At 44.8% G+C, this 12145-nt stretch overlaps 1 protein-coding gene across 2 annotated transcripts in view; it reads right to left on the reverse strand.

Moving 5' to 3' along the window:
• Positions 1 to 6782, reverse strand: part of LOC118358393 (GAS2-like protein 1) — a 48062-nt gene extending 41280 nt beyond the window's left edge. Inside the window, exons 1-2 of one of the 2 annotated variants that reach the window (XM_035736176.2) lie at positions 6360 to 6782; positions 4423 to 5391 (exon numbers count right to left, since the gene is read on the reverse strand). In XM_035736176.2, coding sequence (XP_035592069.2) covers positions 4423 to 5106 — 684 coding nt within the window. In that variant the 5' untranslated portion in view covers positions 5107 to 5391; positions 6360 to 6782. Of the gene's footprint in view, positions 1 to 4422; positions 5709 to 6359 lie in introns of those variants that run through there. The other variant, XM_052478856.1, reaches the window with a different exon arrangement.
• Between the last annotated feature and the right edge of the window lie 5363 nt (positions 6783 to 12145).

Consider the following 12145-nt stretch of genomic DNA (forward strand, 5'->3'; position numbering starts at 1 on the left):
TCAGAAAACTATCCTTGAGCCAGACTCCTGCTGGCACTTCAACAGTTTAGGCCTAAGTCAGTTAACCCATAGAGCAAAGCTGATCACCAGGTTAGTGAACTTCTGTCCTTAGCCGTCTGGTGGTTAATTAATAGAGCAAATTGAGTGTGGTGTCATTGATTGATAATTGCTCATATGATAACCCTTTGAATCATTGTCATCAAGACAGACATTTTGCCAATAAAGTTAGTGTGAAGGAGGCTATCGGTTGTCATTAGTTACCACAGTGATAATTATGGCTAAACCCACCTATTTCTACAATATCTTAATCTGATTTTAAACCTAACCACACCTATATCCTTATGCCTAACCCTAACCTGGTTTTTCTACAATTATCATTTTTGTTTTAATGAATTTTTACAATAGACATTTTTTATTTTGTGGCTGTGGTAACTAGTGACCTGATTTGCCAAAAGACACGATTCAAACCCAGGGGCTTAGAGCTTTAAATGAAAATTCCCTTTATTCAAAATAAAAGACTTGCGAGAGAGAGGGCCAACCTCCTGACACGCCACAAGGCCAGCACAATACAAGAAAACAGCCGTGGCTGCATGACGGACTGCTCTGCAAACTGGAAACACGGCTGGTGACACAGCTGTGGACCAATGATAATATCACTAAGCCCTTCAACTTACTTTCTCTCCCTCCCCATCTAGCTCTCATGACGTTTACAGTAATTACACAGAGACCAATCTCCTGGGAAGCATCTATATTGGAAATACAATAGTATGGGAAGGCCGAGGCAAGTGCAATGCAGAGAATACCGGTGACTAAGGTTGTGGATGACCCATAATGCCTTGCGGGTTAGTGGATATTCAGTGGCTGGCTTTGTTGACTGTTATTGGATCAAAACCCCTCCAGTTGTACAAAAGTAGGATTTCAGGTAATTTACTGCTGGTCCATTTAGTCCAGATATGGGCCAGCATTGACTGGCCTGCCTCAATGCCACTATGATCCAGACAAGGTCAGTTCCAAAAGAGAAATCAAATACTGTATGAGCAGATCTATAGACCAAAAGGGATTTCAAAGAGCTGCATTAACTGGAACAGGATGCTTTAGCACATTTACAGGAACACAGTGCAGTATAGTAATGCTATATTCTTGTACTATGCAGGACTGTAACTAATATATAATATATATATATATATATATATGCCATTTAGCAGACGCTTTTATCCAAAGCGACTTACAGTCATGTGTGCATACATTCTACGTATGGGTGGCCCCGGGAATCGAACCCACTACCCTGGCGTTACAAGCGCCATGCTCTACCAACTGAGCTACAGAAGGACCACAATAATGCTGCTTTGGTGTGTTCCCATTTCTGTGCCCTCCTGGTTTCTTACTGTGAGAGCCTCATGTTGCTGATGCAGGCAGTTTTCCTCCAGCATCCCGGCACTTTATTCAGGTAGACAGAGAGAGGCTTTCAGGGTCGCTGAATCGTAGGAAGTTCACTCAGTGAGTCATACTACCCCTTAGAAAAAGGACATGCACTTGACTTGCTGTGTCCCCTCACTATCCCTTAGTGGTGTGGGTGGGTGATGAGGTAAGACACCATGTCTCACCCCCTTGCCCTCACACATTCTCATAGGAACATCAGCAGTCAACCAAGATTAAAGTTTGTAATAGTAATATCAGCGTATCCAGTTATGGTAGTGAGTGTATGTGGGCACTAGTACTAGGTCAGGGGTTGGGTGCATAGTACCTCTCTCTGTACGCCCTCAGAAGCAAGTGTTCATGGTTGTGATCAAGCAATTAGTGCTTGGCCATGTGAGAAGGACTACAGAGGGCCAAGTGGGCATGAGTATTGACTGCTGACTGGCTCTCCCTCTCTCTGTCTACCTCCCCCTCCTATCTGTGGTGTGAAAGGATGGCATTGTCCTCACTCTGCTCATCTGCACCAAAATATGAATTCCTCTCCACTCGTAACCTAAGCACGCGTTCCAGCAGCTAACCCCTGTCTGCCTGCTAGTTTCTCTGTCTCTAACAATGCCTCTCTCATGCTCACACACACAGTGGGACTGGATGTTGAGGTGTATAAGACTGCCCAGGGGGAACACACTACACCCCATCTGCATGCAAATGGAAGCATCAAGTTATAAAGGGATAATAGATTGTGTATAACACTGTCAGAATGTGTCCAGCTACCATAATACTTACCATACAGCTGCACTGTTCCACATGAACAAATAAGAAGCACATGAACAAATAAGAAGGGGCAGTAGCTCCCCTGATTGCCAACCACCTCATAGGGGCAGGGCTGAAGTGACATTTCCCTAGAGGAATCCTTAAAATGTCACCAGCTACCTACCTACAGCCTTTTAGAGTCTGTGTGTGAGAGAATGTGTGGATTAGGAGGCAAACACACAGTAAGGCAGCATGCACTCTAAACACACACAGGAGAGCAGGGAGTCAACATATCAGGGAGATTAGTTTTTACGAAAGGGACCTCACTTCTGGCACAGTAATGTTTTTAACTCTAGGAGAGCATTCCTATAGGTCAGGACTGCATTCAACTGTTCCATGGGTTGCTTTTGCACCATGAAACAACATTGAATGTGTTTTTCTCTTGGACAAGGGCTGGGGATGTGTTGTTTTAGGAAATTTGATAAATTGTTATTTTTGTTCAATATGGGAGAATTTACACTACTCAAAAAAATAAAGGGAACACTAAAATAACACATCCTAGATCTGAATTAATGAAATATTCTTATGAAATACTTTTTTCTTTACATAGTTGAATGTGCTGACAACAAAAGCACACAAAAATGATCAATGGAAATCAAATGTATCAACCCATGGCGGTCTGGATTTGGAGTCACACTCAAAATTAAAGTGGAAAACCACACTACAGGCTGATCCAACTTTGATGTAATGTCCCTAAAACAAGTCAAAATGAGGCTCAGTAGTATGTGTTGCCTTCCAGACCTCGACATGATGTCACAGATGTGCTCAATTGGATTCAGGTCTGGGGAACGGGCGGGCCAGTCCATAGCATCAATGCCTTCCTCTTGCAGGAACTGCTGACACACTCCAGCCACATGAGGTCTAGCATTGTCTTGCATTAGGAAGAACTAAGGGCCAACCGCACCAGCATATGTTCTCACAAGGGCTCTGAGGATCTCATCTCGGTACCTAATGGCAGTCAGGCTACCTCTGGCGAGCACATGGAGGGCTGTGCTGCCCCACAAAGAAATGCCACCCCACACCATGACTGACCCACCGCCAAACCGGTCATGCTGGAGGATGTTGCAGGCAGCATAACGTTCTCCACGGCGTCTCCAGACTCTGTCACATGTGCTCAGTGTGAACCTGCTTTCATCTGTGAAGAGCACAGGGCGCCAGTGGCGAATTTGCCAATCTTTGTGTTCTCTGGTAAATGCCAAACGTCCTGCACGGTGTTGGGCTGTAAGCACAACCCCCACCTGTGGACGTCGGGCCCTCATACCACCCTCATGGAGTCTGTTTCTGACCGTTTTAGCACACACATGCACATTTGTGGCCTGCTGGAGGTCATTTTGCAGGGCTCTGGCAGTGCTCCTCCTGCTCCTCCTTGCACAAAGGCGGACGTAGCGGTCCTGCTGCCTGGTTGTTGCCCTCCTACGGCCTCCTCCACGTCTCCTGATGTACTGGCCTGTCTCCTGGTAGCGCCTCCATCCTCTGGACTACGCTGACAGACACAGCAAACCTTCTTGCTACAGCTCGCATTGATGTGCCATCCTGGACGAGCTGCACTACCTGAGCCACTTGTGTGGGTTGTAGACTCCGTCTCATGCTACCACTAGAGTGAAAGCACCGCCAGCATTCAAAAGTGACCAAAGCATCAGCCAGGAAGCATAGGAACTGAGAAGTGGTCTGTGGTCACCACTTGCAGAACCACTCCTTTATTGGGAGTGTCTTGCTAATTGCCTATAATTTCCACCTGTTGTCTATTCCATTTGCACAACAGCATGTGAAATGTATTGTCAATCAGTGTTGGTTCCTAAGTGGACAGTTTGATTTCACAGAAGTGTGATTGACTTGGAGTTACATTGTGTTGTTTAAGTGTTCCCTTTGTTTTTTTTGAGCAGTGTATTTAAGAACGGTCTGCATCCTACATTTGAAATTTTAGTAATTTAGCAGACACTTATCAAGAGTGACTTAAAGGATCAATTAGGGTTAAGTGCCTTGCTCAAGTGCATGTCAGATTGTTCCCCTAGTCAGCTCAGGGATTTGAACCAGCGACCTTTCGGTTACTGGCCCAATGCTCTTAACAGCTAGGCATACTAAACAGTTATGGAAATGTAATAGGAGGGCATTCTGTGCAGTCATTTTTCCTTTCCTTTTCCCAAACTCAATTGTAGGTATATCAGTGAAACAATACACCTGAGAGGTGTTACTTACCAACTCATCTAAGTTTCTCATGTCACACAGCACCCTCTGTTTCTGTTGCCAATGTGCATAGGGGGCAGGCTCGGGTTCATCCACCACACTCTCTTTCCGAACAAAAGCCCTGCTTATTGGAAGCAGGCTTGGGCTGGGCTCCCCCAGGTTCTCCTGGTCCCGGATCTCCTCCTCGATCTCCTCCTCCAGCTGGATCAGCATCGGGGCCAGCATGCCGAACTTGGCGCCACGCCTCGCCACCTCCAGCAGGCACAGCACAAAGTTCTTCTCGTTGCATTTCTCCACTATGTCGTTGGTCTCGAACATGAGAACATCCTTGATCCACAGTTCCTGACGACACCAGCCGATGAAATTGGACACGTTGTCCCGAGCCAAAAACGAGCCAGGAACCACGTTTCTTGACTGAACGACCACATCCTTGGTTGGCATCCTCAATGACTGTGCAGCCTCTGGGTACTCCAGTTGAAAGTCCAGCGCTGCGCGATTCACGTTGTTGGCATGCCGACAGAGGGCACAGCCAGTCTCCAGCCCTTCCATAAAGGTGTCCGCCGTTATATCCAGTTCATACAGCGTGTTAAACCACTCGGCCAAGTCCTCTTTCATGGCATACAGGTATTCCTCGCTGGACTTGAATGGCCGGATGCTTTTGGAAGCAGCCGACTGGATGTTACTCTGATCAGCCATATTGTCGGAATATGTATCAATGCAGGCTATTTAATCATTCCAGATTGGATCATTCCATAAACACAGTCCAAAACCGTATGGAGCAGAGCAAATTAACCGCGTCGACGCACCCATGACAAACGCGCATATACGGCATCTCAATCGAGGTCCTTGAATGAATCCTTTGTATTGTTAAAGCATATTGACATCATGCTAGAAAACCGTGGCGCGTGGATGCGTTTCCGGATGTCTGCGTTATATCAGTTTCCTATAATGATAGCATCGCTATTTCTCACCGAACTCCAACTGCGGGAGAGAGAGAAACCGGTATGGTTAGCTACAGATGGATACACACCCAATGCATAAAGCTTCCCGGTGCCCTAGATCCTACCCCGGTGAATATACAATGCGTTGCGATAGTCGTGTTGCTGGTTTGCCTGGATGGTCCAAATCACTTCTTCGCAGTCTCCCTCAATATAAAGACTCCACACTGACCAGTGGCGGGCTTCACAGTTCCCTTGCCGAGTAACATCGTCCCCCGCTCATTAATTGCTCGGCCCATATTGCACCGCCTCCTGCTATAAGCATGCTGACCGGCTCTAGCTTAGACAAGAGACAGGCAGAGCGATTCAGTGGCATATCCCATTATGAGGGATAAGCGCCGGTAGAAGGGGGAAAACTTAACCCTGTATCCACCGCTTGACAATAATATAGCATAGCCTAGGGTTTATACCACTGAAAAACGGTAGCCATTATTTTTGAACGAAACACACCTATTGCGTAGGATATAGCCTTCAATTGCAGAGTTGACAATTGACAACCTGTCACACTGTACCATGCAGATGCGCATTAATACGTTGGATATGGCACATGAGCTGTGGGCATTTAAGATCAAGTATGTTGTTAGGCTACAAAGGCCTACATTATTATCTGCTGTAGCCTATAATAATGTCATATCAGCTCGTGAAGTCAGTGTACTGATAAAAGGGTGGAACGCATGTTTACATTAGGCTACAGCTATCATAAGAAGATTAAAGAACATAAGTGTTCACATGGTGAGAAAAAACATGACATCGAGAATTAACGGACCATGGGTAAGCGACCACCGTCTTTAAATGCACATCATAAGCCGTCAAAGAAAATACCATCATTATACTATCTTGACAATATTTCAAATGACGCAATGACCTCACTGTGTGGTTAATGTACATGACCAAGATTTACTAAATTATACAACTTCATTCTCATAAAAAACATTTTCATTCTTTACATACCTTTGACCTGTCTACATTTTGTCAAGGACGACGTTTGTCGAAAGAAACAAATCGAAACCATCCCCCAGAACAAGAGCTGTAATATTGCCTACACTTTGAACGAGTTCAAAAGTGTAGAATTAATGACACCCTAGTCGTTTAAAAAAAAGACACCATCTGTCCTTACACTTGTTTATGTCATTGCTAAAACACCAAATCACTTTCAGCACCAGGACACGGGGCAAGAAAAAAAAGAGGGAGGCGAGTCTATTTCCCCCGGCTTGAAAAGGCAGACAAAACCTGCCAAGGAAACATTAGCAGGTCATCAGGCAGCCTTACGTCCGAAGACTGCATCAAATTCAGGCATGCCCATTTTACTACAGGACAAATTGGTCCAAATTAGTATCCAGATTACTCCAAAGGAAGCAGAAATTAATATTACAATGTAACGACCAAGAAAAGTCTACAGTGTAGCCTTCAAAGATTATCAACACACTAACTCCACATTAGTTTGGCTGTGCCTTAGATATCTTTGGCGGGAGGCGAAAGTAATTCTATTTAGGCAGATTGTGTTGGGCTAATTACTTTAGCTGTGGTTCATTATGTAGAATTGAAAGCTGAATGTAAAACCGGGTGAGGAGGAGAAAGCAGTATAAGGGAAGTCATCTCTCTCAGTGATGTAATCCGTCCCTCAGATGAGCATGTGCATTAAGCATTCTGGGGAAATCAGTGAGATATATATCTATCACACACACACACACACACACACACACACACACACACACACACACACACACACACACACACACACACACACACACACACACACACACACACACACACACACACACACACACACACACACACACACACACACACACACACACACACACACACACACAAATGAGTGGATTCGGCTATTTTAAACACACCCTTTGCTGACAAGTGTATAAAATCGAGCACACAGCCATGAAATCTCTATAGACAAACATTGGCAGTTGAATGGCCTTACTGAAGAGCTCAGTGACTTTCAAGTGGCACAGTCATAGGATGTCACCTTTCCCTCAAGTCAGGTCATCAAATTTCTGCCATGCTAGAGCTCCCCCTGTCAACTGTAAGTGGTTTTATTGCGAAGTTGAAATCTCTAGAAACAACAGCTCAGCCTCGACGTGGTAGGCCACATAAGTTCACAGAACGGGGCCACCGAGTGCGTAAAAATCGTCTGTCCTCGGTTGCAACACTCACTACCGAGTTCAAAACTGCCTCTGGAAGCAACATCAGCACAATAACTGTTCTTCGGGAGCTTCATGAAATGGGTTTCCATGGCCAAGCAGCCACACACAAGCCTAAGATCACCATGCGCAATGCCAAGCATTGGCTGAAGTGGTGTAAAGCTTGTCGTCATTGGACTCCGGAGCAGTGGAAACTCATTCTCTGGAGTGATGAATCACGCTTCACCATCTCGGAGTCCGACGGAGTAATTTGTGTTTGGGAGATGCGAGAACACCACTACCTGCCCCAATGCATAGTGCCAACTGTAAAGTTTGGTGGAGGAGGAATAATGGTCTGGGGCTGTTTTTCATGGTTTGGTCTAGGCCCCTTCGTTCCAGTGAAGGGAAATAACACTACAGCATACAATGACATTCTAGATAATTCTGTGCTTCCAACTTTGTGGCAATAGTTTGACAATGCCCTTGTGCACAAAGCGAGATCCATATAGAAATGGTTTATCGAGATTGGTGTGGAAGAACTTGACTGGCCTGCACAGAGCCTTGACCTCAACCCCATTGAGCACTTTTGGGATGAATTGGAACGCCGACTGCGAACCAGGCCTAATCAACCAACATCAGTGCCCGACCTCGATTAATGCTTGTGGCTGAATGGAAGCAAGTTCCTGCAGCAATGTTCCAACATCTCGTGGCAAGCCTCCCAGAAGAGTGGAAGCTATTATAGCAGTAAGTAACCTCCATAATAATACCCATAATTTTGGAATGAGATGTTTGTCGAGCAGGTATCCACATACACATCCATCAGACAAAGTGTCAGGGCAGGGGAAAAAAGTTCCTTCCCAAGTTGCATCTCAATATAGAAGACCTATAGTATTGGTCGCTCTGTGTCAATATGAAATAAGCCGAGTAGTTACACTTTGATACCTAGCCTGTTTATTTTCAAACTTCATTTTGGATTCCCACTGCTTTTCCAGTTCACAGGCAGAGCCAGACAAGCACTGTCTGAAACAACAGCTGCACCATTCTTGTCTCTGCACATGCTGCTCTGCTGTTATGTGATGATTTGAATTTCAGTATGGAAAAAGGAGGGCTTTGTTTTGATTTGAAAAATACAGTTGTTTCTTTAAGAGAGAGAGGGTGGTGGAGGGAGGGAGAAAGAAAGAGACTGGTGGGATGACATCATTTTCTGGGCTGGGATGAATCAGCTTTTCTGTGACACAGACAACTCACACTGTGCTCAGTTCCCCAGCATGAGCAACTGGCTCCCAGTCATCAGAGAGAACTCTCATCAGCTGTGACCGGACTTCACCCGCACACAAAACACTGGGCTTCGCTCTTTAATTGGAAATGAGACATTTGAGAAGTTAGGGCTGGAGCATTTAGAGCGTTCATATTTCATTTGATAACCAGGACACCGTACAACAAAGTACAATGAATGCACCCTGCCTGTGATGTCAAAAGTGATTACAGGTATACAAACAGACTGGATTATAAAAGCAGACCCAACTGTTAAATTTAAACAAAGCTCAATTCATTCTCATTGGGAAGTGAAGAGTGATGATCAAAAGTGCTCTGAAAATGTCTGGACATATGTTGAACAGATGCATTAAGAAATGTGGTATAAGTCACAGCCAGGGGAGGCTGACATCTGGTCAATAACATCCATTGCCTCTTGATATGATTGAGAGGTTTCTCAAACAACGAAAATAACTTGCAAAGACGTCATCGCAATTCTGTAAAAAAGCCTGAAGGCAGTCGATGTCTATTCTCACCAGCAAATGTACTATTTAGTTCAGTCATTTTTGACCAAGTACCTCTTCATTCACTAGTCATTATACAGTTAATTCGGGAAGTAGTCAGACCTCAACTTTTACCACATTGTTAAAAATGAGGCTAATGTAACAATGTGTAAATAGTTTTCCCTCAATCTACACACAATACCCCATAATGACAAAGCAAAAATATTTAGAAATGTTTGGGAATGTATACATTTTTAAAATGTTAATTTTAGATGTCATAAGTATTCAGACCCTTTACTCTGTACTTTGTTGAAACACCTTTGGCAGTGATTACAGCCTCGAGTCCTCTTGTATGAATTTACAAGCTGGGCGTACATGTATTTGGGGAGTTTCTCCTATTCTTCTCTGCAAATCCTCTCAAGCGGTCAGGTTGGATGGGGAGCGTCGCTGCACTTCTATTTTCAGGTCTCTCCAGAGATGTTCGATCAGGTTGAAGTCCGGACTCAGGCTGGCCCACTTAAGGACATTGAGACTTGTCCCGAAGCCACTCCTGCTTTGTCTTGGCTGTGTGCTTAGGGTCGTTGTCCAGTCTAAGGTCCTGAGCACTCTGGAGCAGGTTTTAATCAAAGATGTCTCTGTACTTTTTTCTGTTCATCTTTCCCTCGATCCTGGCTAGTCTCCCAGTCCCTGCCTCTGAAAAACATCCCCACAGAATGATGCTGCCTTCACCGTAGGGATGGTGCCAGGTTTCCTCCAGATGTAACACTTGGCATTCAGGCCAGAGTTCAATCTTGGTTTCATCAGACCAGAGAATCATGTTTCTCATGGTCTGAGTCCTTTAGGTGGCTTTTGGCAAACTCCAAGTGGGCTGTCATGTGCCTTTTACTGAGGAGTGGCTTGCATCTGGCCACTCTACCATAAAGGCCTGATTGGTGGAGTGCTGCAGAGATGGGAGAACCTTCCAGAAGGACAATCATCTCCACAGAAGAACTCTGGCGCTCTGTCATTGACCATCAGGTTCTTGGTCACCTCCCTGACCAAGGCACTTCTCCCCCGATTGCTCAGTTTGGCTGGGTTGCCAGCTCTTTTTGTGGTTCCAAACTTCTTCCATTTAAGAACAATGGAGGCCACTGTGTTCTTGGGGACCTTAAATGCTGCAGACATTTTTTGGTACCCTTCCCCAGACCTGTGCCTCGACACAATCCTCCTGTCTGAGGTCTACGGACAATTCCTTTGACCTAACGGCTTGGTTTTTGCTGTCAAAGATGGGACCTTATACAGACAGGTGTGTGCTTTCTCAAATCATGTCCAATTTACCACAGGTGGGACTCCAATCAATTTGTAGAAACACCAAGTATAATCAATGGAAACAGGACAAACCTGATCCCAATTTCAAGTTCCATACCAATGGGTCAGAGTACTTATCTAAATAAGGCTTTGTTTATTTGCAATACTTTAAAATGTTCTACAAATCTTTTCGCTTTGTCATTATGGGGTATTGACAGGCTTTTGAAAAATTAACTATTTTTCATAAAATTGTACAGTTATCTTAGCTAGCTGAATTGCTAGCAGAATTGTTTACTTGTTGCTAAGCAGTTGCTAGGGACTCTCCTGGAAGAAGCTAGCTAGCTTACAAAGAATAACAACAAAAAATATCTAGTTAACAGAAGAAAGGAAGACAAAATAAGGACAAAAGAAGGACAGAAGAAAAAGGAAAAGAAAGAGGACAACAAAGTGAAACAGTCAGCACTTCTATTGCAACTTCGTATTTCGTCGTCCTAACGTAGTCTACACTGCTATCTGCCCAGCAGCTAGCCAGCTAGCAAACGTCCACCGTCTACCGAATAGCAGCACTTTAGAAACTATTACACTCAACTGAATGACTTGATTAGTGTAGTGTTAGCTAGCTACATAGTTGTCTTTGCTGTCTTCGTATCCAAGATAATTGTGTAGTTTAGAGCGTGTAGTCTTAGAGTGATTATCTTAATTTACCGAGGTTAGCTAGCCAACTATTTGTCGTCCTTAACGTAGGAGACACTGCTAGCTAGCCAACAGCTAGCCAACGTCTACTGAATAGAACTTCCGCACTCAACAACCCGGTCGCATTCCGCTTCGCTCCACAGGTAGTATCACATTTTCATTTCATTTCATTACAGCACAACGGTTTGATTTGTTTGATCGTAGCTAGCTACATAGCCGTCTGTGTATCAAAGATAATTGTGTAGTCTAGAGCGATTTTCTAGGTTAGCTAGCCAGCTATTGTCGTTCTTTTAACGCAACGTAACGTAATCAACACTGCTAGCTAGCCAGCTAGCCCCCGAATAGCAGCACTGTAGAAACTATTACACTCAACGGAACGACTTGATTAGTGTAGTGTCAACAACGCAGCCACTGCCAGCTAGCCTACAAAGTCAACAACGCAGCCACTGCCAGCTAGCCTACTTCAGCAGTACTGTATCATTTTAATCATTTTAGTCAATAAGATTCTTGCTACGTAAGCTTAACTTTCTGAACATTCGAGACGTGTAGTCCACTTGTCATTCCAATCTCCTTGCATTAGCGTAGCCTCTTCTGTAGCCTGTCAACTATGTGTCTGTCTATCCCTGTTCTCTCCTCTCTGCACAGACCATACAAACGCTCCACACCGCGTGGCCGCGGCCACCCTAATCTGGTGGTCCCAGCACGACCCACGTGGAGTTCCAGGACTCCGGTAGCCTCTAGAACTGCCGATCTGCGGCCAACAAGGCAGAGTTCATCTCAGCCTATGCCTCCCTCCAGTCCCTCGACTTCTTGGCACTGACGGAAACATGGATCACCACAGATAACACTGCCACTCCTA

The sequence above is a fragment of the Oncorhynchus keta genome, chromosome 25 (assembly GCF_023373465.1).
Source record: "Oncorhynchus keta strain PuntledgeMale-10-30-2019 chromosome 25, Oket_V2, whole genome shotgun sequence".
Taxonomy (NCBI): Eukaryota; Metazoa; Chordata; class Actinopteri; order Salmoniformes; family Salmonidae; genus Oncorhynchus; species Oncorhynchus keta.